Source organism: Rattus norvegicus, chromosome 16, assembly GCF_021556685.1.
Source record: "Rattus norvegicus strain SHRSP/BbbUtx chromosome 16, alternate assembly SHRSP_T2T, whole genome shotgun sequence".
Classification (NCBI taxonomy): domain Eukaryota; kingdom Metazoa; phylum Chordata; class Mammalia; order Rodentia; family Muridae; genus Rattus; species Rattus norvegicus.
Window position 1 is genome coordinate 78,615,655 of NC_141549.1, and position 25,235 is coordinate 78,640,889.

Genomic DNA, 25,235 nt, shown 5'->3' on the forward strand with positions numbered 1-25,235 from the left:
TGTCTAAAAGAAATGCAGGGACAAACAAGGAACGGAGACTGAAGTCATAGCCAAACAATAACCAGCCCAACTTGAAACCCATCCCATGGGCAAGCACAAGTCCCTAACACTACTAATGACATTCTTCTTTGTTTGCAGACATGAGCCTAGCATAACTGTCCTCTGAGCAGTTATAACCAGCATGTGACTGAAACATATTCAGATATTCACAGGCAAACATTGTATGGAGTTAGGAACCCATAAGGAAGTGTTGGGGGAAGGATTGAAAGCCTTGAAGTGAATGGGAACCCAAAATGAAGACCAAGAGTGTCAACTAATCTAGCCCTTGGGAACTCTCAGAGATCGAGCCACCAACTCAAGAGTGAACACTGGCTAAGCTATGACCCTGGTCATATTTGTGGCAGACATGCAGCTCAATCTCTGTGTTGCGGTAAAAATAAAAAAGGAACATTTTCTAGCAGATCCCAGGAGCCGGATCCACTCACTCCGGCTGCTACTCTACCGTGCCCTCCACTCTTGACTGTCTCCCTTTTAGTCTCCCCCTCAGATGGTCCCCAAGACAGTAGTTACCAGGTATGACACACACACGCACACGCGCGCGCGCACACACACACACACACACACACACACACACACACACACACACACACACACACACGTTGTTCTGCTGGCCCTTGTGCATTCTCAATCTACACAGCAACATAACCAGATCAGCAAGCTCCAACTGCCTCTCAGCCATTTCTTTCACACACTGTCCTCTTTAGCCTAATATAATCAAAGTCCCAGGAACTTGTAATTTAGCAATTAGATTTACATGTTAAATTCTTAATCCACAATTCATCCCCACAGAAAATTCACTGCCATTTGATAAAGATATAAACCGCCTACCAAGATAAGATAAAATCGCTTCAGTTCACCTAAAACCAAACCATTCTCCTCCATGGACTCCATCTTGGTCTCTATCTTCTCCTCCTCCTCTCTCCTTCCTAGACGTTTGCTCTGCCTACCCTTCTTTTTCATTCAATGGTTGCTTTGCCTTATCCTATGCCTACCTTGCTGCAAAATGATATAATCCTACATTCATGGCAGCCTTGTCTGGCCTCAGTGGAAGACGATGTTCCCAATTCAGCTAAGACTTGATGCACCATGTTGGGGGAATACCCATGAGAGTAGTCCACTCTCTCGCAGGAGAGGGGAAGGTGAAGGACTCTGTGAGAAAGGACCAGGAGTGTGAGGGCGTGTGTGCAATGTTTGGGATGTAAATTAATTAATTAATGTTTAAAAAGCTTTGAAGGACACTTAGAAGAAAGTCAGTGGAGTGATCTCAGCCATTGTGGTGTGCATTTCTGTTCCCCATAAGACAGGTTGTCAGTATATCGCCCAGCTGGTATTGTGAATGCTGTCCAGTTGCTGGCTTCAGTCTAGTGCTGGAATTATAGGTATATGCCACCAAGATTGGCAATTGTCAATGAGACATGTTTTGAGCCAGAAAACACTGTGTCACAAATATTCAAGACAGAAGCTTCTTCTGCACAGGCTCTAGAAGGTGTTTCTCGAAGACCTTGGCTTGAGTTCCAGCAGAGTGAAAACATTTTCAGACTCTGTAGCCATTCCTATAAATTACAGGGATATATATTAATGGAAGTGTGAGTTGTATTCTGAACATTTATGGATGTTCAAGGTGCATTATAAAAGCAAGAGATTACACTAAGCAATCCACATGACTGTTGATTACTTAAACAGCTGCGGATCCAGGAAGCTTATTGTTTACTTTGTCATTGTTCATGAAGTAGCCGTAGTCAGCCATCAAATGGCTGCGGCATATGGTATACGTAGAAATCACAGATCAGAGAAGCACCAAATGATTCAGGGAGAATGAGGAAACTTTGTGTGACTCGTCCATATTTCCACGTCCTTCCGTTCCCCTTACAGATATGCAAACACTTAAAATATTACTCTAGTTCAAAGAGCTCATATTTCTGTGATCCATCTTTAAGTGACCATTAACAAACAAGATAGGTATCTCTCCTGAGGCGCAGGTGCCGCCAGTGTGTGAATAATGGGCATAGGTCTGTGGGATTGAAAGAAAACACATACACAGGTCACCCGTTTGCAGAGAGTGCCATCAAGGCTTTACTGAGATCTCCTTATATACCTGAGGCAAAAGCCTTGGAAAACAACAAGGCAGGAGAAAATCCCCAACCAGGAAAACAGGAAAAGTCTGTGTGGTGGAAAGTCCCGGGCCCAATCAGGGGCATAAACAACTTCTTACAACAACAAGCTGGAAGGCTCGGTGGGGAGGAAGGGTGCCATGGAAGGTTCCTGCCCCAAATCAGGGGCTAAGAGCAGCTGCCAAGGGTATAAACAACTTCTTGCTATAGCAGGTTAAAAGGCTCAGCGAGGGGGAAGGGAAATACACCAAGGTACGGCCCAGCAATTCCCCCTCTTTTATTTCTTCTTAAGTAGCGCCTGTCTTAGGATCAATCTGGGGTTCCAAAACTCTTTCCCATCTCTGAAAACCCTGCCAGCCTCAGAATTTCTGTCTTAGGCAAATATGGTCCCAGAAAGTTGCCTGTCATTGGCTAACTACTTGTCATACAAACTGAGCCCAATTTGGGCTGATGGATTATTCCTGGCCAATGAAAACCAAACCTGTTTTCAGCCTGAGACTGCATCTGTTGGGACGTTAAAACAGCCCAAGGGCAGCTGCTAAGAGTGAGCAATCAAGATACGCATTTAAATCCCCAACAGCCTTGTTGCTATTAAGGACCTTAACAGGGGTACACACATAGAATAATAAAAGGTAGAACAAGATATAACATGGATTTCCCAGACAAAGTCCAATTGAGAGCAGTTTGTTGGTTGAGATTAAGAATGACCAACAGAATCTAAATATTAACGCTATTCTGCACAGTCAATGCTATGGCGACTTCTCCAGAATGTAACCATAGTCTCACAGTCCCAACAACAGCTGCCAATTGAGATATGGCCACACTGGTCACTGTAGCAGCAGTGGCTGAAATGGTATGGGGATCACACCAGGAACTTGAACAATCCATGCAGAATCTTCCTGCTCTCAGCAACTGGTCAGTAGGATAGGACCTGGAAGAACAATTGAGAATCTCCTCCCTTGACACTGCCTTAGTGTCATTCTGAACCAAAAAGGAAAAAGGGTGCCAACACACATGGCACAGATTTCAGAAAATGTTACTCTTCTTATTTGGGCAAAAATGTAGGGAGGTTTCAAAAATATCAGATATACTTCAAGAGGCAATACTTAGAGGTTCAGGCCAGCACCTAACTGCTGGTCTAGGAGGCAGATAACTATCATTTCTAACAAGACTAAAGGGGTACAAAATATCTCTCCATCCTATTAACACCAGCATTGGTAACAGTAATACTTAAATACTTAAATCAGCTATGTAAACATTACTAAAAGTAAACATGAATGAAAAAGGGAGCTATTTAACGAGGCTTTATAAAAATCTTAACAAGACATAGACCATCTTTTAAGATGAAAAGTTAGGTTAAGACTCTTTTGTTCTACCTTTGTGTGAGCTGTCATTTTACCTGTTGCGTGGTTTGTTGTAATAACAGTAGGCTGTGCCGTGCTATGTATTCCCACTGGCATCAGGGTCAGGGAATTCTTCACAAAGTTTTAGTATATCTCAGGGTAGACTGTAGTCCACAGGACGCACACAATGCTCAGGGACCCAAACTGGGGCCTCAGCATCCTTGGGAAATATGCGAACTGATCCTCTCACCCTGACTATGATGGGGTCAGGTCGCTTCCAGGCTCCCAAGGCCAGATATTTCCATTTAACTAAACCATTATGTGCTCTGTCCTTCCTCCAGTGCCTGTCAGCTGCTGAGAGACCAGCCTTATCCACAATTTAAAAATTTAAGATATAAAGAGTAGTTGATAATTTAGTAGGAGGGACTGTATACTCTCCCTCTTTTATTCTTTCAAGTTGGTTTTTTATGGTCAAATGGGCTCACTGTACAATTTTTTGACCTTGAGAATTGTAAGGGATACCGGTTTTATGAAGAATATCGAAATAATCACAAAATTGTTGAAATGTTTTGCTGGTATATGCTGGTCCATTATCAGTTTTTATTTACCTAGGAACATTCATAAAGGCTTGTAAACAATGGCTTTTCACATCTTTGATCTTTTCTCCACTGAAAATTCAAAGTCTTAGCTTCTTGTATTAAAGCAGTGACAAAAAATGTTTACATAATGTAGGGCCAAAAGTGATTCCTCAAGGCAAAACTGTCCAATGGTATCACTTCATGGGTTCTCCAAAATTATAAGCGAACTCACTAAATGAAATCACAATTGCCAGGATGCAATGAAAGAGCATGAAAACAATCTTATAAATCTATAATAATTGTATATGTATTTCTTGAAATAGCAGTTGGAGTGAGCAAACAGGCTATAATGCTCTTATAAGTTCCATAGCCTCATCAACCTTTCATAAGTCCTGTAACAATCTCCACCTCTTTGACTTTTTTTGGGTTTTTTTTTTTTTTTTTTTTTTTTTTTTTTTTGGAGCTGGGGACCGAACCCAGGGCCTTGCGCTTCCTAGGCAAGCGCTCTACCACTGAGCTAAATCCCCAACCCATCTCTTTGACTTTTTTTAATTACAAATATGTGTGAGTTAGAATCCTGAGCCTGTCTGTGCTTGAACTGTAAACTGTGGCCAATGCGACATTGGCAATCATTAACCACAATCTTTAAGTTCCCCTTGTAACACTAGAGCACAACCCTAACTTTGAAAAGCAAAACAACCTCCAACAAACCATCTATACTCCAAAATCCAGTCTCTCCAAACACCAAGTCCATTCCCCATGCTCCAAAGTTTGACTGCCATTTCTTGCATATGAACGAACGATGGTGCAGGCTTTAATTCATAAAAAGAGACATTGCCCTAAATTCTTTTATAAGTGTGGTCTCTTAGCAACAACAAGCTGGAAGGCTCTGTGAGGGGGAAGGGTGTCATGGAAAGTACCCGCCCCAAATCAGGGGCTAAGAACAGCTGCCAAGGGTGTAAACAACTTCTTGCTATAGCAGGCTAAAAGGGTCAGGGAATGGGAAGGGAAACACCCCCCAGGTAGGGCCCAACACTCTCCTGCCTCCTAGGAGAAGGCTCCTGCATCCCAGGATCATATTCAGTCCTGAGGGCCATATTCCTCTGATTTGTCTTTCTCTCTTCACCCCATCTTTATACCCACAGTCTATCCTATTTGATGGGTAAAGACCTAGGAGCATGCACTGAAATGCAGTCTGTTGAAACCCAGGCCTGTTTGTGAGTTTTTCTCAAAAGCTATCGTGTTCTTCCACATTAAAAGGCCTTTCTGCATGAGACTCTGACCAGAAGTCCAGAGTGTTCCAGGAAAGTTACATAGAGAAAAGGGACAGAAATCCTGGCACTGGCCATCAGGTGTCATGGCTACCCTAAAGGTTCTTCTTTTCCCAGAGTTTTAGAGGATTCTCAGTGCAGGAGAGTTGGGAATCAAGCTCTAGTCTACTGAGCTCTAAACATTACCGCATTAGCTCCAAAGTAGTCACTCCAAGAAAAGCAAAAGAGATCCTGTAAAAGAGGCTGGAATCTATAATGAAGGGATCTTCTGGGCATCAATGAGAATGTGAGTTCACGAAAGCCACCAAAACCTCCTGTTAGCACTTTTGCGGTTTGGAAAGCTTGAGAATCTCCTTTAATTTTACTAGAGTTAAACTAGTAACTTTATGTGACTTAAGGGGGTGAGGAATAAATTTGGAAACATCCTCATATATGCCTCTTAAATCTGGTGGGTAGTTGTGAAGAACTGGAGGTATAGGGTATCCAGTTCCCTCTGTGATCCATGATGTTTGGTTCATGATCCAGGTACATGAATGTGCTGTAGTGACTGAGGATACTGTTCCCTGGGACTTGATCTCTTCTGCTGTATCTCTGTGTGTCACAAGATATCTTGTGATAGAAGGGACATTAGTCACATTTTCCAATAACTTAGTACCTATTGAGAAGTATAGAGAAAGGTATTTTAAGAAAACTACACCTAGATATCTTAAGGTATAGCTGAAGACCTGAGCACATGATATGAGTGTATGAATGTATCTGTGTGTGTGTGTGTGTGTGTGTGTGTGTGTGTGTGTGTGTGTTTAAAATAAGGCCTACAAATCCATCTTCATCAGATATCCATCAGATATAGTTTAGGTGTTTAGTAGTTCTGGGTGTGATTTCCTGCATTGCTTCTTGTCTTAGTTAAGAATTTTATTGTTGTCAATAGACACCACCAGCAAGGCAAATCTTATAAGACAACATTTAAATTGGGGCTAGCTTATAAGTTCAGAGGTTCAGACCGTTATCATCAAGGCAGGAACAGGCAACAACCAGGCAGGCATGGTAAAGGAGGAGCTCAGAAATCTGTAGCTTCATCTAAGGCTGCTAACAGAACACTGACATCCAGGCAAGTAGAGTGAGGGTCTCAAATCCCATACCCCCAGTGACACACCTACTCCAACAATGCCACACCTACTCCAACAGGGCCCCTTTTAAAAGTGCCACTAACTAGACTGAATAGATATAAGCCTTCTCACTTCTATTTAGTGTCTTTCCTGCTTAATTCTACTTACAGTTGTGTCTGTAGAACTGACACACAGTTAGGGCTTCTTTGGCAAATACAGGACCTTGGTCTGCTTATACAAATCCTAACATTTGGAATGAGGAGGTTGATTTTTTTGAAAGTTAGGTAATTGGGACAATGTAAAAAATAAAGATAACCTTGTGGTCTACCTCCCACATAGCCAATGGATTTGAGAGTGGCTCCGATCTAAATGGGGTGGTTATGAGATCAGAGATTAGGATGCCAACAACAGCATTGTCCTTTCTTATTATTCATCAGAAAAATGCATGATAACCTTGACACTCCTATGGACCCAAGCCAAGAATTTCTTTCTATCATTCTGGTACTTGGTTTGCAGAGTCTTGCTTAGAGACAATAATTAAGCACACACACAGAGAACTTGTTGTAAGAACTTTCTTTGGCTATAAAGGAAGAGGAAAGTCAAGGACATAATATAGGCGAAGTAACAGTCAAGATCTCAAGTCATATGACAGATGGACTCTTCTTGTTCGTAGTGTTCAGTGGTTGGCAACAGAGTCGCAAAATGTGGCCATTGTAACCGCATTCCCCATAGACTCGTTCTTTAAAACTACAGCCCCTGGGCCTGCAATTGCAGATCACGCCTGACTTCACATCTGGGGAAATAGACATCATAGGAGGTACTTAGTGCCTGAATCAGCAGGGCAGAAGAATCTTGGGCAATATATGTGCTGGATGAAGTGGGCTCTCTGCCTTGGTCACTAGTGACAGCCGGACGAGCAATCATGATCAATATGAATAAATATACATGGTAAGCACCAAACTATCGACGAATCCCCATCTGTCTTAAGTTTTTTGTAATTTTATATGTTCCTGCCATTACATAAATATATAAACACACATCTCCAATATCTAAAATACAATATTCACAGTAAAATAGACCAAGTCTAGACATTTAGATCTACATGAAAATTCTAGTCACTACGTTTCTTTATTTATTAAGCTCTGTGATATGAACAAACAAATTTTTGCAGAAAGAAATTGATCTATTTGGCTTTTGCTGTTCATCGAGGAAAATAAAGAAGTAATAAAGTTGACTGGGTGACCCAAATTCAGAGCATACCCCCACCCTTTCTCTCTACTTCACATTTCTAATGTGATGATGTCTCTCACCTGCATCTTGAAGAGCAGTGCCTTTATCCCCTGTGAAGGATATGGAAATATCCTGGTCCTCCATGATCAGCAGCTTCTGATCCTCAGTGCATCCTTGGGGAGATTCTGCCTGGGTGTGGAGGGCCAGCAGGAGAAGGGTGGTGAGCAGAGTGAGTGTCCCCATGGCTGTGGGTTTCCTAAGGGATGAAAAAGACATCAGGAACGGTGTGTGTATGTGTGTGTGTGTGTGTGTGTGTGTCCCTGTTTATGTGTCTGTGTATCTCTCTCTCTCTCTCTCTCTCTCTCTCTCTCTCTCTCTCTGTGTGTGTGTGTGTGTGTGTCTGTGTGTCTGTGTGTCTGTGTGTGTGTGTGTGTTTCTGTGCATATGGGAGTATATGTGAAGAGCAGAATCAGAGAGGCCCTACAGGTAGATAGTGTCTACACTAATAAGGAAAGGGATTTGTCCTCAAGGACTTCTTGATACTTTTGATCTCATAGCTTCCCTCATGACAAATGGTCCAGTGTTTGGTGGCTCCCTTTGGCTTAAGCTGGTGAGGATGAGGAGGACCCTGCTATGGTTTCCTGTTACCTTCTGGATTATGAACTTATACTTGAATGAGTGCTTACATTTTAATGTTAAAAAGAAGAAAAAAAGAGCATTTTCATGTATTAATTCTAAGGACCAATGCCTCTAAGTCTCCGAAGATGTATTCTTATCTGATATCTGAAGGTGACACTTGGGTGACACCTGAATCCTGATGATGTAGAGAGTCAATGTTTGTTGACCACATTGATTTATCTCAAATAAAGTGAAGACCTGGACATAAGAAGTAAAAGCATGAAACTACAAGAATAAAATTCAAAACTGTGTCTGGAAAGTGATGTCTTACATGAAACCAAAGGTTCTGAGAACAAGGTGCAAGGGGGATTGTGGGATTGTACTGGGCTTTGCAGATTTTTGCAGCCTTTGCACAGGTGAGGAAATAAGCATCATGGTGAGATAGCAAACTAGAGCATAGTGGAAAAAGTTAGCAAAGCATACATTTGAAAATAAACTAATACCCAAAATATATAGACAATGTGTGAAACTAAATAGCCAAAGCCAACCACTAACATGAGATATTTGTTACAGTAGAAAGAAATTTTAAAGATTATATTATCATCCCTACTGGAATGACAAGAACAACATTTGTGTTTTGGGAAAAGTTTTGTGAGTTTCTCCTTAACCCATAAATACTGTCCTTTACACATACCAGTGACCCAGATAGAAGAATATTCTAAAGAGGTCTGATGACATGGCCTCCTCCAGAGCACCCTTGCCTTTAGAGAGTCCCTTGCAGCTAGGCCTCAGTGACATATCCATACTTTGAAAATTATATTCATTACTTACAGTCCTTTTGGTTAATCACGGAGAGCAGAGCAAGAGACACAGAGCTCTTTTTTTCCAGACCTTGGGATAGAGGAGCAGCTGAAACATTTTGGACAGACTTCCCCTATTTAAGGGTCACTTGTGATGTCTTAACTTTTTTTATGGTTAATTTCTATTGGATACCTGAAACACCTGTGGTGCAAGGCCAGTTAAGCAATTTTGAAAAGCTGTGGGCAAAGCAGGGCTTCCCAGAAGGACTTCTTATTTATCTAGTCCAACAGAAGATAACACCCATTTGTCCATCACTATTCACTCCAAGTAGCTTGTGCTGCATAGCTCTGTGGGTGAAGTTTAATCACTGGTATCAGAAAGTATGAGAGAGCACACAGAAAATTTGTGGCCTGCAACTGAGGGCTTTTGCTTTCTGGAGATGACTAGAATACATATTCAATGAGCACAAAGGGAAGGCTTTGAAAAGTAGTTCTCAGTGAACCTCTTCAAGACCTAAGTTACAACTGTTGGATCTAGTTGGGCCTTTAAGCAGAGTAAGGACTGTACACTATAGTGAGATTGTACATTAGTTCCCCTGCAGGTTCTAAAGGACTCTCCCATATGACTGAAGTATATATATCAAGTCGTTCTCTGAAAGAACAGCATGCAAACTTCCTTGGCCACTAATAAGGTTAAACAGTTCTCTAGAACCATATGGGCAAAACATTCATGTTCTTGTTCCTTGAAACAGAATGTCTTCTGAATGTCCCAATGGCTGGACAGATGGCAGAGAGAATGGAGCTAGCTAGTCTTATCAACTGATGTGTGATCAGAGGCATTATGCCTAAACCAGTACTGGCCATGTATAAAGACAATGTTAGACCCAGATGATCAGAATGGACATCCCATGTTGGAGATGCATTGACTTTCCTACGAGGGAAACAGTGCTTTGACATGGCTTCAATTCCTCTGACAGTGCTATTGAAATGCAGGCTTGTCCTAGCTCCTCTTAAGCATAAACTTTTTAATTTCTAGTCCAATAGCAAAAACTCACACATGTCAAGATGCTGTATTTTTCTCCAAGATGTGAAGTGTTAATATTTCATTTTCTATTTACTGATGCGTACTCTTCCTTAAGTCATGCTAAAATTAATGGATGGAAATTATACTCTCAAAGGTTATGACATTAACAAGTGGAGTCTGCTGGTACGGGATTGGGTTAAAAAAGATGAGCTCCCAGTGGTAGGGTAGTTCTTTTACAAAAGAAGCTCAGCCCTTTGACAAAGTGCTAATATTGTCTGAAAATGTCATTTATAAGCTAGAAAATTGGATATCACCAAGAGCAAATCTTTTCACACTTTTACCTGAGACTTCATAGCCCTCAGAACTACAGGAAATGCTACCATCTTTGTGTATAATATGATTATTATATGACTTGGTGTGTGACATTTTGTTATAGAAGACAAAATGAACTAAGCCAGATGTTCACCCTGCAACCCATCTCCCATACTTAGAGGAACTCTGAGTCTTGTTGGGGGAACCACAGGGAAGAAAAGAGGCCTCTCATAATGGTAGACCAGAACTATTCATGTGCGGCTTTCATAGGAGAAAAATATTTTGGTTCATAATGTTTAAAAATATCCATCATCAAAACCCATGCTGCTTTAGACAGGTAGATAATGATCCTGCTGTCCTGAGCCTGGATGGGTGGTTTTACACTTAACATTTACTCTCAGTTCCCAGCCCATATCAACCTTCCTTCTGACACCAATACCAACTTGCCAAGTATGCTGGAGTGCTTTTCTCCACTTAACTCTCCACATCCTAGAGAACCACTCATCTCTGAGCCCTCGGCACTGACCAATGTCCAAAGGATATATATATGAGGTAGAACCCATGTGTGTGTTGTTTGAAATCCATTTCTTCTTGTAATGATATCTTACACAGCAGTAGGAGAGCAGAGCATGTTCAAGTACATACTCAGTGAAAGAAGGTTGGACTCTTGATGATCACTTTGAATGTCAACCTTTGCTTTGTCAATGCATTGACAAAGTGGGGACTTCATCTTTTCACCTAAGAACCTAATATCTAAGAATGATCCAGATACACATCCTAGATAAGTGGCATACAGTCTTGAACTGCTTGAGATGTTTTGATAGTGGGGTGTGCATTATGGCTTTGGTGATTACTAGAACATGAGAAAAGCTAGCAAATGCTTTTTTTCCTAGCATTTCAAATGACAAAGCTTTCCTAGATCTGCTCTTCATTCTCTCTGCCAGTATATGAAAACCATCAGAAAGAGAAAGAAAGGCCAGGGCAACAGTTTTATTTCCTGAACCAACCAGTTTTCCTAATCTCTTATGGTTCTTAAGAATTTGAGTGAAAAGACTGAGGTGGGGTTGTTCTGTAACAGTGAATCCAAGACTCCAAATTGACACATGTGGGAAACATGATCATTCCTAACACAGAACATCTGACATGAAAGAGCTGGTTCCAGGTGTTCTGAGTACACAGTGGGCATCAGAGTTCCCAGCTGACTCTCAAGGAAAGCTTTATTGAGGAACACTATCAAAGAAATAGGTCATCCCCCTGAGGGGACAGGAAGGCAGAGGAATAGGTTACAAACCTGGAGTTTTAGATTAACACCCAAATGGGGAAGAATCTAGGCAATCACATGTGTCAGGCATGTGGTCACTGGCTAGAGAGCTTAAGAGAGAGAGGAGTAGGTCACTGTCACCTAAGGGGACAAGAATTAAGAAGTTGAGAAGGTGACCATCTAGGTCACATTAGGCTGAAGAGTCTTTTCCTCTAGCCTCGAGTGTCTTAAATGATCAGTGGAACTTTTAGTGGCTGAAGAAAGTTGGTAAAGCACAGACAAAAATATGATCTCTTAATCCCTTTTATTCTGTTTCTGGTTGGAGAAAGAGCTCAGAAAACCAAACTTTCAAATCAAAATGAAATACTTATGTTGAGAGGTAACTTTGAGTATTGTAGCTTTGTTTACTGTACATTATTGCCAAGAAAAGATATCCCTCAGAAGGTGAGTACATAAAGAAAATTGGTACACATGTATAAACAGTCTGTGTGAGTCTCTCTCTCTCTCTCTCTCTCTCTCTCTCTCTCTCTCTCTGTGTGTGTGTGTGTGTGTGTGTGTGTATCTGTGTGTACATAGTGAAATGGCACTCAACCATAAAAAGATGGAATTTTCATAACTGAGATGACTCTGAAGGACACTTACTGTGTAATATCCAGATACACAAAGTGAAGGAAAGCATGTTCACATATATCCAAAATAAGAAGCAATTCAATGGCAGGTGAGAATGGATTACTTGCTACTAGAGGCTGGCAAGGTCCAGGGTTGCTGACAGGAGGTTGGTCAATGGGTACAGAATTACATTTAGGTAGGAACATTGAGTTCTGGTGGACTACGGAACAAAAACATGGTTGTAAATAATAACGTATTATGTATTTCAAAACATTTAGTACAGTAGAATTTTAATGTTTCACCATAACAAAATTATGCATATCTTGAGGTGACAGATGTGCTAATTCCCCAAGTTAACCATTTCACAATGTGCACATACATACATAAACACTTACCGTTAGGCACTTAGTATTTTCATCACTGCAATAGGTCATTTTAAAAAGAGTGAACTCTTGCATTTGACAAGAAAATTTCACCCTAAACTGATAAGGGGTAAGGAAGAACACATGAGCTTATTGCATCCAGGGTGAGGAATTTGCAACAGGGAGAGATGGTGGAATAATCTCTCTGGAGACAAAGACAAGAGAGGCTTTTAGCTCTGTCAGCTAGTGGAGAGACCTTGGAGAACTTTAGACTATTACATTTCAGAAGGATGACCCCACATTTGACTTAATTGTTAAATTCATTTTCCCCAGGTCACAAGTAACCTATTTAAATTCTTGTGGGAACTTCGTATCTGCCTATTATGTTTGCATAATGAGTATTCTGTAATATTTGAGAGTAAAAGGATTATACTGGCTAGAGTTAGACTTAATCTACTAGCTCAGTCACTAGAGCTGGCATATGTCATGGTTACCATTAACTACCAAGTAAGATGCTTCTAGCATCCTTCCTTCCCCAAAGTGTGATGGGGACATTCAATTCTTCTAGAATGGTTCCTTCCCTATTGAATGCCCACATGAATGCCTGCTGGGAACGCACTACATCTGTGCTACTAGAAGTTGCAATCTACAAGGTCACCAGCACTGCTGTCCTTTGATCAGTGCATCGTTTGTCCTGAAGGAGTGTGTGATGATTTAGAGTCTGACACTTAGCACCCTGTAGCATTACTGGAGAATCAGGCTGCAAGGGGAACTGTCTAACGACTTCTTTACTCATCTTGGATATCTCTTCCAAGGTGCATTAAGCTCTCCAAAGCTATAAGGTAATTCACTTGAATGTACCTTGTAGAGCACACTGCAGTCAATAGGCACGCCCACTTTCTGTACATGATGACCTTTTCTGTATAGAAACTCTATTTTGTCCTATACAAGTATAGACACTGACATAACATGCACATCACAGTGTGGGATGCTCTGCTTTTCATCCTACCCATTCTATCTCTGTCTAACTTTCTCTAATATTGCTAAAAGTCTCCACAGAGCAAAAATAACCCACCACATACAAGCCAGAGACATAATACATGCCTGGTTCACTGAAACTTCAACACCTTTAAAGGATGTAGTAGAAGGGGTTGGGGATTTAGTTCAGTGGTAGAGCGCTTGCCTAGCAAGCACAAGGCCCTGGGTTCGGTCCCCAGCTCCGGAAAAAAAAAAAAAAGAAAAAAAGAAAAGGATGTAGTAGGCCTCTAAAAAATAATAATAAGATTTTAGAACTGTATAAAACAGAGGCCCAAAGTGGTTGTTTTTCTTAACATATAGGCAATGTCTTTGAGAGTGAGTGACGTCTACAGGAAGGAAGAGTGAAAAGTCAAGAGAGGCATGTGGCAGCATCAGGAGAATTCTGAGCTTTCTTTACATTTGTGTGTCAACCTGGAGTCATCCTTAAATCGTTAGTATTTGGAATCTGTATTTTGCAAGTAAAAACTAAATTATTTGTTCATCTGCAAAGGTTACCTTGAAGGTACTGAAACTATATATCCAGAGTCTTGACTGAACCTTGTGGAGAACATCAAAAGAATGCAAACACACGGGAAGCACAGTTCAAGCAATTTATTGGAGATAAAAGAGGAGTGGTCATCAGCACTCAGCATCAGTGGCCCGAGAGCACAAGGTTGTCTTGTCTTCTCTGCTGTCCTTGCTCATTTATCTATTTATCAAAGATGCTATACATAGCTGAAATTTGGAACACTGCTTTTTTTTGGTGGTGTCTCTTTAACAAGGAGATTAATGCCATAATGTTTTTGAGGTTTTTGAAACTTGAAGATACACTCCCCCAATAGTTTAACAAATACAGTCATTTGCTATTGGAGAAAACATTTAAATGTTATTGAAATTGACAACTTCTAATGTAAAGTAAGGATACTAAATTTTCATTTATTGCAAATTTGGGGCAACTTTGGGTCCTGTGTAGAAACCATGATGATTTGAAAGGTGTGATAAGCCAGGTAGCATTCTCCCGTAGAAAACTTGTACAGCGTATTATATTACCTTATACTGACTAATTGCTAAGATTTATTTTCTCCTCCTCCCAGAGGTTTTCACCATAACCAAATAATGTAGTCACTTTTATTGGCCAATATGTTGTGGGTTTTTAATGGAACTTGGAAGAGGTTATTGCCTTAATCAGAGACACAAAATGTCAGGCAACAGGGCTGTGGCCAAATCTATTGGATTTTACCACTACCCCACATGCAACTTTAACTTCTGTGTTTTAGACTGCTACCTCCTGTCATTTATTGGAATATTTGTTTTCCTTTTTAAGAACCTTGTAGAAGATAAAGGTTGGAAGACATCTGTTGGCAGACAGTATCTCTAACTTCTTAATCTCTACTTCTACTGATTCCCTCCTCTGGGATTTGGTGTGAGGCCACAAATAAATAACAGGTATTCTCTAGAAATATCTGAAGAAAAGATTGTTTGGCCAGTTTCACAAGTAATAACTCACATGTAAGATCACTGCTAAGAAATAGAGTGGATTATTAAGGATTCCTGGAAGTTCTTTTGAGTTTTGCATGCTGGCTTGTGATGCAAAACAAGTGCCAAAGTGATCACCCCACCTGTCTTAGGGTTCACAATGCAGTGCAGGAGGACATAGGGAAAAAAGTTCTCAAGCTGTTACCCATCTTAAAAAACAACTCCTGGGGGGTCAGCAGAGTTCTAGCCCCTGTGAGGAAGGAAAAGGCCTAGACCTCCCTTGTGCACAAATGGATCCTGTGCAAGATCTGAGGTTTTAGAGGCCATTGGATGTTAACTTCCTTTCTTTGGAGCCCATGTTGAAGATATGATGATGCCTTTACAAGATTTAGTACAAGGAGAAACTACAAAGCACTCCTTCAATTTCTCAACATCACTTTGATGTCTCTGGCCTACCCAGTCCACCAAATTTCCTCTCCTATTCTTGGGCCTTCCCATGTGATAGCATATGTCAAATATTAAAGATCCTGAACGCCCTCTATTAGAGATCAGAAGTCCTCAGTTGAGAAGGGGAAGGTAAGAAAGATAGCTCTGAGGGGGTTGGAGATTTAGCTCAGTGGTAGAGCGATTGCCTAGCAAGCGTAAGGCCCTGGGTTCGGTTCCCAACTCTGAAAAAAAAAAAAAGAAAGAAAGATAACTCTGTTACATACACAGGATGTGGTAGGAATTTTTCTAATGCCACTAAAAGACACAGGAATGAGTTTTACAGATTTAAATTGAAAGAAATAAAACTCAAAAATATTACATTTGGGTTGTTGGTGCTGTTATATGATAAGAAGTATTATTTTACCTATTTCTAGGGTGAACATAAAAGTCAGGTTCCACTGAATTCACAGCAAACAGCAAGAGAGAGAATTTGCACATATACTTTAAGGGGATGCAGTTAAACCCAAAGGAAGGAATTAACAGAGATGTCCTAAAGAGAGGCTGTGAGACAAAAAGGAGGGAATTTGCAGATACACCCTAAAGAGAGGCCCAGAAGCCATGTAGGAGCAGCAGCTGGCCTCAGGTCTGGCCTCCTGCTCAGCCATCTCACCACCTCCACAATTTCTGTCCTTGACATTGCTCACAAATATTTTCTTTCTCCTTGTCTCTCATTTGACTCTTAATTCAACAAAAGGACAAACATCTATTTCCATTGTTCATGCAAGTACTTCCTACTTTTTTCCTCACAGTTAGAAGGCCTGGAATACATGTATTTTTTCAGTGTTATTTTTGAAAATGAGCTCCAGCATTGAGCTCCAGTCTACTGAGCTCTAAACATTACCACATTAGCCCCAAATCAGTCATTCCAAGAAAAGTAAGGAGACCCTGTAAAATAGGCTGGAATCTATGACTGAAAAGATCTTCTGGGAATCAATGAAAATGTGAGTTCAAGAAAGGCACCACGAACCCTTGAAAGCACTTTTGCAGTTTGAAAAGCTTGGGAATCTCCATTTATTTTACTAGAGATAAACTAGTATCTTCATGTGACTTAAGGGGGTTAGGGATAAATTTGGAAACATCCACAAATATTCTTTTTATATTTGGTGGGTGGTTGTGAAGAACTGGAGTTATATGGTCTCCAGTTCCCTTTGTGATCATGATGTGTGGTTCATGATCCAGGTACCTGTATGTGCTGTAGTGACTGAGGATACTGTTCTCTGGGACCTGATCTCTTCTGCTGTATCTTTGTGTGTCACAGGATATCTTGTGAAAGGACATTAGTCACATTTTCCAATAACTTAGTACCTATTGAGAAGTATAGAGAAAGGTATCTTAAGAAATGTACACATAGATACATTAAGGTATAGCTGAAGACCTGAGCACATGGTGTGAGGGTATGAATGTGTGTGTGTGTGTGTGTGTGTGTGTGTGTGTGTGTGTGTGTGTGTTTAAACTAAGGCCTACAAATCCATCCTCCTCAGATATACAGATTCTTCAGGTGTTGAGTAGGTCTGGGTGTGATTTCCTGTGTTGCTTCTTGTCTTAGTTAGAGTTTTACTTTTGTCAACAGACACCACTACTTAGGAAAATCTTATAAGGACTACACTTAAATTGGGGCTGGTTTACAGAATCAGATGTCCAATCCATTATCATCAAGGCAAGAACAGGGCACCATCCAGACAGGCATGGTAGAGGAGGAGCTCAGAGTTCTGTAGCCTCATCAAAGGCTGCTAACAGAACACTGACATCCAGGCAGGTAGGGTAAGATTCTTAATGCCCAAAATAACAGTGACCCACCTACTCCAACAAGGCCACACCTATTGCAACAGAGCCCCTTCTAAAAGTGCCACTAACTACGCTGAGGACATATAATCCCTCACACTTCTTATTTAGTGTCTTTCCTGCTTAATGCTGCTTACAGTTGTATCTGTAGAACTGACACCCAGTTATGGCTTCTTTGGCAGATACAGGACCTTGGCCTGCTGGTTCAAATTCTTACATTTTTAATGAGGAGGTTGATTTCCTTGAAAAGTTGGGTAATTGGGACAACTTAAAAATAAAGATAACCATGATGTCTATGTCCTATATGGCCAATGAATTTGAGAGTGGCTCTGATATGAATGAGGTGGAGTTATGAGACGAGAGATTAGGATGACAACAACAGCATTGACCTTTCTTATTATTCATCAGAAGAATGCATGATAACCTGGACACTCCTACAGACCCAAGATAAGAATTTCGTTCTATCATTCTGTTACTTGGTTCTCAGAGTCTTGCTAGGAGATATTAATCAAGCACACACAGAAATAACTTGCTGTAAGAAGTTTATTTGGATATAAAGAAAGAGAAAGGTCTAGGACACAACATACTACAAATAACAGTCTCCTTCAAGTCATATGACAAATGGATTCTTCTTCTTCTTCTTCTTCTTCTTCTTCTTCTTCTTCTTCTTCTTCTTCTTCTTCTTCTTCTTCTTCTTCTTCTTCTTCTTCTTCTTCTTCTTCTTTGTGCTCAGCAACAGAGTCGGTAGATGCGGCCATTGAGACGACATGCCCCAGAGAGCCTTTCTCCAAAACGACAGCTTGAGGTTCTACAAGAGCAGGTCACGCCTGCCTTCACAGCTGGGGAAACAGACATCATAGGAAGTACTTAGTGCCTGAATCAGCAGGGAGGAAGAATCTTGGGCAACATTTGTGCTGTGTGAAGTGGGCTCGCTGCTTTGGTTGTTAGTGACAGCAGCATGAACAATCATGATCAATAGGAATAAATACAAATAGTAATCACAAAACTAAAGACCGATGTCCTTTTGTCGTAATTTTGTTATCATTCTATGTGTGCCTGCCATTACATAAATACTTACACATACATCTCCAATTTTTACAATGTAATAGACAAAATAAAATGCAAGTCTAGTCATTTAGATCTAGAAAAAAACAGTCACTGAGTCTTCTTATGTATTAAACCCCATGATATGCACAAACAGATCTTTGCAGCAAGAAACTGATCTATTTGTCTCTTGCTGTGAAATGAGGAACATAAAGAAGTAATAAAGTTAAACGGGTGACCCAAATTCAGAGCATACCCCACTCCTCTCTCCTCCATGTCTCTAGCATGATAACGTCTCTCACCTGCATCTTGGAGAGCAGTGCCTTTATCCCCTCCAAAGAATACGGAAATATCCTGCTCCTCATCTGGAGCTTCCTTAGTGCTTCCTTGGGGAGATTCTGCCTGGGTGTGGAGGGCCAGCAGGAGAAGGGTGGTGAGCAGAATGAGGGTCCTCATGGCTGTGGTTTCCTAAGGGATGAAAAAATGTCAGAAACCGTGTGTGTGTGTGTGTGTGTGTGTGTGTGTGTTTCTGTGTGTGTGTGTGTGTGTGTGTGTGTGTGTGTTTCTGTGTATGTGGTGGTGGATGTGAAGAGAAGAATCTGACATAGGCCCTGCAGGTAGAAAGTGTCTACATTGATAAGGAAAGGGATTTGTCCCCCAAAATTTCTTGATACCTTTGATCTTACAGCATCCCTTATAACAAACTTTGTTCCAATGTTTGGTGGCTATCTTTGGTTTAAGCTGGTGAGGATTAGGACCCTGCTATGGTTTCCTGTTACCATTTGGATTATGTACTAAAATTTGAATGAGTATTTGTATTTTAATGTTAAAAAGAGAAAAGAAACAGCACTTTCATGCATTAAGTCTAAGGACCAATAACTCTAAATCTCTGAAGATGTGCTCTTAATCTGTTTTCTGAAGGTGACACTCAGGGGTGACACCAGGATCCTGATGGTTTAGAGACTTAATGCTTGTTGACCACATTGACCTTTTCTCAACTAAAGTAAAGACCTAGACATAAGACGTAAAAGCATAAAACTACTAGAGTAAGATTCAGAACTGGGTCTGTAAAGTGATGTCTTGCATGAAACCAAAAGTTCTGGGAACAAAGCAGGTGGCCAAGGGGGATTGTGGGATTCCACTGGGCTTTGCAGCCCTTAGAGTCTTTGCACAGGTGAGGAAACAAGCATCACGGTGACATAGGAAGCTAGAACATGGGGGTAAAAGTTAGCAAAGCATACATTTGAAAAGAAACTAATACCTAAAATATATAGACATCGTGGGCAATTCAGTAGCCAAAGCAAACTGAAAAGAAGAGATATTTCTTATAGTACACAGACATTTTAAAGATTATGTTATTATCTCTACTGTAATGACAAGGGTGACATTTGTATTTTGGGAAAGATTTCTGAGTTTCCCCTTAAGAGGAATTACTGTCCATTTCAGATACCAGAGCCCCAGATAGAAGAACACTAGAAGGGGTCTGATGACATGGCCTCCTCCAGAGCACCCTTGCCTTTAGGGAGTCCCTTGCACCTAGGCCTCAGGGACATACCCATACTTTGAAAATTACATTCATTACTTACAGACTTTGGCGTATGCAGGGAGAGCAGAGCAAGAGACACAGCGCTCTTCTTTCCAGGCCTTGGAATACAGGAGCAGCTGAAACATCTTGGACAGACTTCTCCTATTTAAGGGTCACTTGTGATGTCTTAATTTTTTTGTGGTTAATTTCTATTGGATACCTGAAACACCTGTGGTGCAAGGGCAGTTAAGCAATTTGGAAAAGCTGGGAACAAAGCAGGGCTTACAAGTAGGACTTCTTATTTATCTAGTCCAACACTAGATAACACCCATTTGTCCATTGCTATTCACTCCAAGTAGCTTTGCTGCATAGCTCTGTGGCTAAAGTTTAATCACTGGTATCAGGACATATGAAAGAATATACAGGAAATGTGTGGCCTGTAAATGAGGACTTTGGCTTTGTGGAGATGACTAGAACACATGTTCAATGAGCACAAAGAGAAGGATTTGAAAACTAGTTCTCAGTAAACCTGCCTAGGACCTCAGTTACAACTGCCGGAACTAGTTAAGCCATTCAGCAGAGTAAGCACACTATACCATACTGAGATTTTACATTAATTCTCCTGTAGGTTCTAATGGAGTCTGCCATATGATTGAAGTATCTATTTTAAGTCATACTCTGAAAGAACAGCATGCAACCTCTCCTGGCCACCAATAGGGCTAAACAGTTCTCCAGAGCCACATTGGCAAAACATTCATGCCCTTGTTCCTTGAGACATAAGGTCTTCTGAATGTCCCACTGGCTGGACATATGGCAGAGAAAATGGAGCTGGCTAGTATTACCAAGTGTTATGTGATCAGAGGCATTATGCCTATACCAGTACTGGCCATGTATAAAGACAATGTTAGACCCAGCATGATCAGAATGTACATCCCATGTTGTCAATGCATTGACTTTGCACCATGCAGTCCATAAGAGGGAAACAGTACTCTTTGACCTCAAATCCTCTGACACTGCTATTGGAATGCAGGGATGTGCTTGAGCATAAACTTTGTAATTTCTATCCAGTAGCAAGAACTCACACAGGTCCACATGCTGTATTTTCTCCAAGATTTAAGTGTTAATATGTCATTTTTTCTTTACCAGATGTGGCCAGAATGCTTAAGTTTTAGTAAAATTAATGTATGGAAGGCATACTCCCAAATGTTATGACATTGACAAGTGGAGTCTTCTTGTAGGGGATTGTGTTAAAAAGGAAGAGTCCCCAGGGATAGGTAGTTCTTTTATAAAAGAGGCTGAGGGAAACAACTTGTCCCTTTGAGAAAGTGCTGATATTTGCTGAAAATGACATTTATCAGCCAGGAAATTGACTATCACCAAGAGCAAATCTTTTGACACTTTTATCTGAGACTTCAAAGCTCCTAGAACTGCAGGATATGGTATCAACTATGAGTATAAAATGATTTTTATATGACTTGGTATATAGTATCTTGTTATCAAAGACAAGTGGACTAAGGCAAATATTCACAGTGGAAGCCATCTGCCATAGTTTGAGGAACTCTCATTCTTGTTGTGGGATTCACAGGGGAAGAAATGAGGCATCTTATAGTGGTAGACCAGAACTATTATTGTGTCACTTTCTTGGGAAAAATTTTTTGGTTCATAATGTTTAAAAATATCTGTCATCAAATCCCACTCTTCTTCAGACAGGTTGATGATTCTGTTGTCCTGAGCCTGGATGGGTGGTTTTACACTTAACATTTGCTCTGAGTTCCATTTCAACCTTTCTCTTGACACCAGTACCAACTTGCCAAGTATGCTGGAGTGCTTTTCTGCACGTACATCTCCAAATCCTAGAGAACCACTCATCTCTGAGCCCTTGGCACTGACCAATGTCCAAATGATAAATATGAGGTAGAACCCATGTGTGTGTTGTTTGAAATTCATTTCTTCTTGTAATATGTAATGTAGGAGAGCAGGGCATGTTCAAGTACATACACAGTGAAAGAAGGTAGGACTTTCGATGATCACTTTGAATGTCAACCTTTGCTTTGTCAATACATTGACAAAGTGGGGACTTCATCTTTTCACGTAAGAATCTAGTATCTAAGAATGACCCAGATACACATCCTAGATAAGTGGCAAACGGTCTTGAACTGCTTGAGATGTTTTGATGAACTACTTGTTACAGACCATTTATCCAGATTTCTACTATGGGGCTGTGGGAACAGGGTGCAACCCAACAAGTTTCAAGTCTGTGTCCTTGAGGAGGGATATAGAGGGGTGTGCTTTATGTCTTTGGTGATTTCTAGAACATGAGAAAAACCAGCAATGTTCTTTTCCTACGATTTCAAACTACAAAACTTTCCTAGATCTTCCCTTCATTCTCTTTGCCATCATATTAGAACCATCAAAAACAGAAAGAGAAAGAAAGGCCAGGGCAACACTTTTATTTCCTGAACCAACCAGTTTTTTCTAACCTCTTATGGTTCTCAAGAATTTGAGAGAAAATTCTGAGGTGGGGGTTGTTCTTGAACTGTGATTCTAAGACTCCAAATTTATACATGTGTGAAGTATGATCATTCCTAACAGAGGACATCTGACATGTACAATTGTTCTGTGTACACACTGGGCATCAGAATTCTGAGCTGAATCTTGAGGATGACTTTATTAAGGAACATTATCAAAGAAGCAGGGTCATCCACCTGAGGGGGCAGGAAGGCAGAGGAATATGTTACAAATCTGGAGTTTTAGATTAACACCCAAATGGGGGAGAATCTAGACAATGGCCTGTGTGTGGCATGTGGTCATTGGCTACAGGGTTGAAGAGAGTAAGGAGAAGGTCACTGTCACCTAAGGGGTCCAAGCAATAAGAATTTGGTAAGGTGGACATCTGCGCCACATTAGACTAGAGAGTCTTTTTCTTAATCTGCAAGTTTCTTAAATGAATTGTGGAACTTCGAGTGGTAAAGGAAAGTTGGTGAAGCACTAGAAAATATGATGTTTTAATCCCTTATATTCTGTCTCTGAATTTAGAAAGAGTTCAGAAGACCAAACTTTCAAATTGAAATAAACTATGCTTGAGTGATAACTTTGTGTATTGTAGCTCTGTATATTGTACATTACTGGCAGAGATATCTCTCAATAGGTGAGTGGATAAAAAGAATTGGTACACATATATAAAAAAATCTGTATGAGTATGTTTGTGTACAGGAAGGTGAGGGGGAGAGAGAGATAGAGATAGAGAGAGACAGAGACAGAGAGAGACAGAGACAGAGAGAGACAGAGACAGAGACACAAAGAGGCACAGAAAGACACAGAGAGAGACAGAGACATAGATTGTGTGTGTACATAGTGAAACAGTACTGAACCATTAAAAGGTGGAATTTTTATAACTGAGATGACTCTGGAGGACACTTACTGTGTACTATCCAGACAGACAAACTGAAGAATTGCATGTTCACATATATCCAAAATAAGAAGCAATTTAATGGAAAATGAGAATAGAATACTTGCAACTAGATGCTGGCAAGGTCAAGGTTGATGACAGTAGGTTGGTCATCGGGTACAGAGTTACATATACATAGAAGCAATGAGTTGTGGTGGAGTATTACATAATAGCATGGTCAGAAATAATAACGGATTATGTATTTCAAAACACTTTGTATAGTACAGTAGAATTTTGTGTTTAACCATAACAAAATTATTAAGACCTGAGGTGACAGATATGCTAAATCTACAACTTAATCAATACACAATACGCACATATGTGCATAAACACTTACCATTTTCCTTCTAGTGTTTTACCACTGCACTAGGACAGTTTAAAAGACATGAACTCTCTCATTTTACAAGACAATTTCACCCTAAACGGCAAAAGGCTGAAGGAAGACTACATGAGCTTATTGCATCCAGGGTGAGGAATTTGCAACATGTTTGAATAATCTCTCTGGAGACAAAGAGGAGAGAGGCTTTTAGTTCTGTCAGCTAGTGGAGAGGTCTTGGAGAACTTTTAGACTATTACATTTCAGAAGGATGACCCCACATTTGACTTAAATGTTAAATTCCTTTTCTCCAGGTCACAAGTGACTTATTTAAAGTCTTGTAGGAATTTGGTATCTGCCTATTATGGTTACATAATGAGTATTCTGTAATATTTGAGGGTAAAAGGATTATACTGGCTAGAGTTAGACTTAATCTACTAGCTTAGTCACTAGAGCTGGCATCTGCCATGGTTACCATAAACTACCAAGTAGATGTTTCTAGTATCCTTTCTTCCTCAAAGTGTGAGGGGGGCATTCAATTCTTCCAGAATGGTTCCATCCTTATTGAATGCCCACATGAATGCCTGCTGGGAGCCCACACCACCTGTGCTACTAGAAGTTGCAATCTACAAGGTCACCACCACTGCTGTCCTTTCATCAGTGCATGGCTTTTCCTGAAGGAGTGTGTGATGATTTAGAGTCTGACACTTAACACCCTGTAGCATTACTGGAGAATCAGGCTGTAAGTAGAACGGTCTGCGGACTTTTTTATTTTTCTTAGGTATCTCTTCCAAGCTGCATTAAGCTCTCCAATGCTTTAAGGTAACTCATTTGAATGTACTTTGTACAGAACAGTGGACTCATTAGACAGGCCCACTTTCTGTAAATAAAGAAGTTTTCTGTATAGAACATATATTTTGCCCTATACAGGTGTAGACACTGCAGATAACGTGCACATCATAATGTGCGATGCCCTGCTTTTCATTGTGCCCATTCTATCTCTGACTAGCATTCTCTAGTATTGGTAAAGTTGTCTCCATAGAGCCATAAACAACCCACAGCTTAGACAAAGAACTGACCAAGTTAGACTCCAGAGAGCCAAATAACCCTATTAAAAATGGGGTACAGAGCTAAGCAAAGAATTCACAGTGGAGGAATATCAAATGGCTGAGAAGCACCTAAAGAAATGTTAAACATTCTTAGTCATCATGGAAATTCAAATTGAATAAACCCTGAGATTCCATGTCACATCAGTCAGAATGGTTAAGATCAAAAATTCAGGCAACAACAGATGCTAGTGAGGATGTGGAGAAAGAGGAACACTCCTCTATTGTTGGTGGGAATACAAACTGGCACAACTTCTCTGGAAATAAGTCTGGAGGTTCCTCAGAAAATTGGACATAGTACTACCTGAGGACCCAGCTATACCTCTCCTGGGCATATACCCAAAAGATGC

At 40.6% G+C, this 25,235-nt stretch overlaps 3 protein-coding genes across 2 annotated transcripts; 1 reads left to right on the forward strand and 2 right to left on the reverse strand.

The window, feature by feature from the left end:
* The window catches only part of Erich1 (glutamate-rich 1), a gene marked incomplete at its 5' end in the record, with an annotated part of 52,793,804 nt that overhangs the window by 47,745,095 nt on the left and 5,023,474 nt on the right, over window positions 1-25,235 (forward strand).
* Window positions 7,028-9,206, reverse strand: Defa3 (defensin alpha 3). The gene is given in 3 exon segments (NM_001033078.2): window positions 7,028-7,262; window positions 7,780-7,955; window positions 9,149-9,206. Coding segments are annotated over 2 exon segments (315 nt in total). The 5' UTR covers window positions 7,943-7,955; window positions 9,149-9,206; the 3' UTR covers window positions 7,028-7,110.
* Ratnp-3b (defensin rat NP-3 precursor) lies at window positions 17,972-20,136 on the reverse strand. The gene is made up of 3 exons (NM_001079898.4): window positions 20,077-20,136; window positions 18,793-18,958; window positions 17,972-18,285 (listed from the first exon to the last, which is right to left on the reverse strand). The coding sequence occupies exons 2-3, from the start codon at window positions 18,944-18,946 to the stop codon at window positions 18,176-18,178; spliced, it is 264 nt and encodes an 87-aa protein (NP_001073367.2). The 5' UTR covers window positions 18,947-18,958; window positions 20,077-20,136; the 3' UTR covers window positions 17,972-18,175.

Excerpts from the sequence above, each read along its gene's own strand:
- Ratnp-3b (NM_001079898.4), bottom strand. The coding sequence starts at position 18,946 with ATGAGGACCCTCATTCTGCTCACCACCCTTCTCCTGCTGGCCCTCCAC. Across the intron at positions 18,286-18,792 it reads CACTGCTCTCCAAGATGCAG|CTGTGAAGGCAGGCGTGACC; the intron begins GTGAGAGACGTT and ends CTGTTTCCCCAG.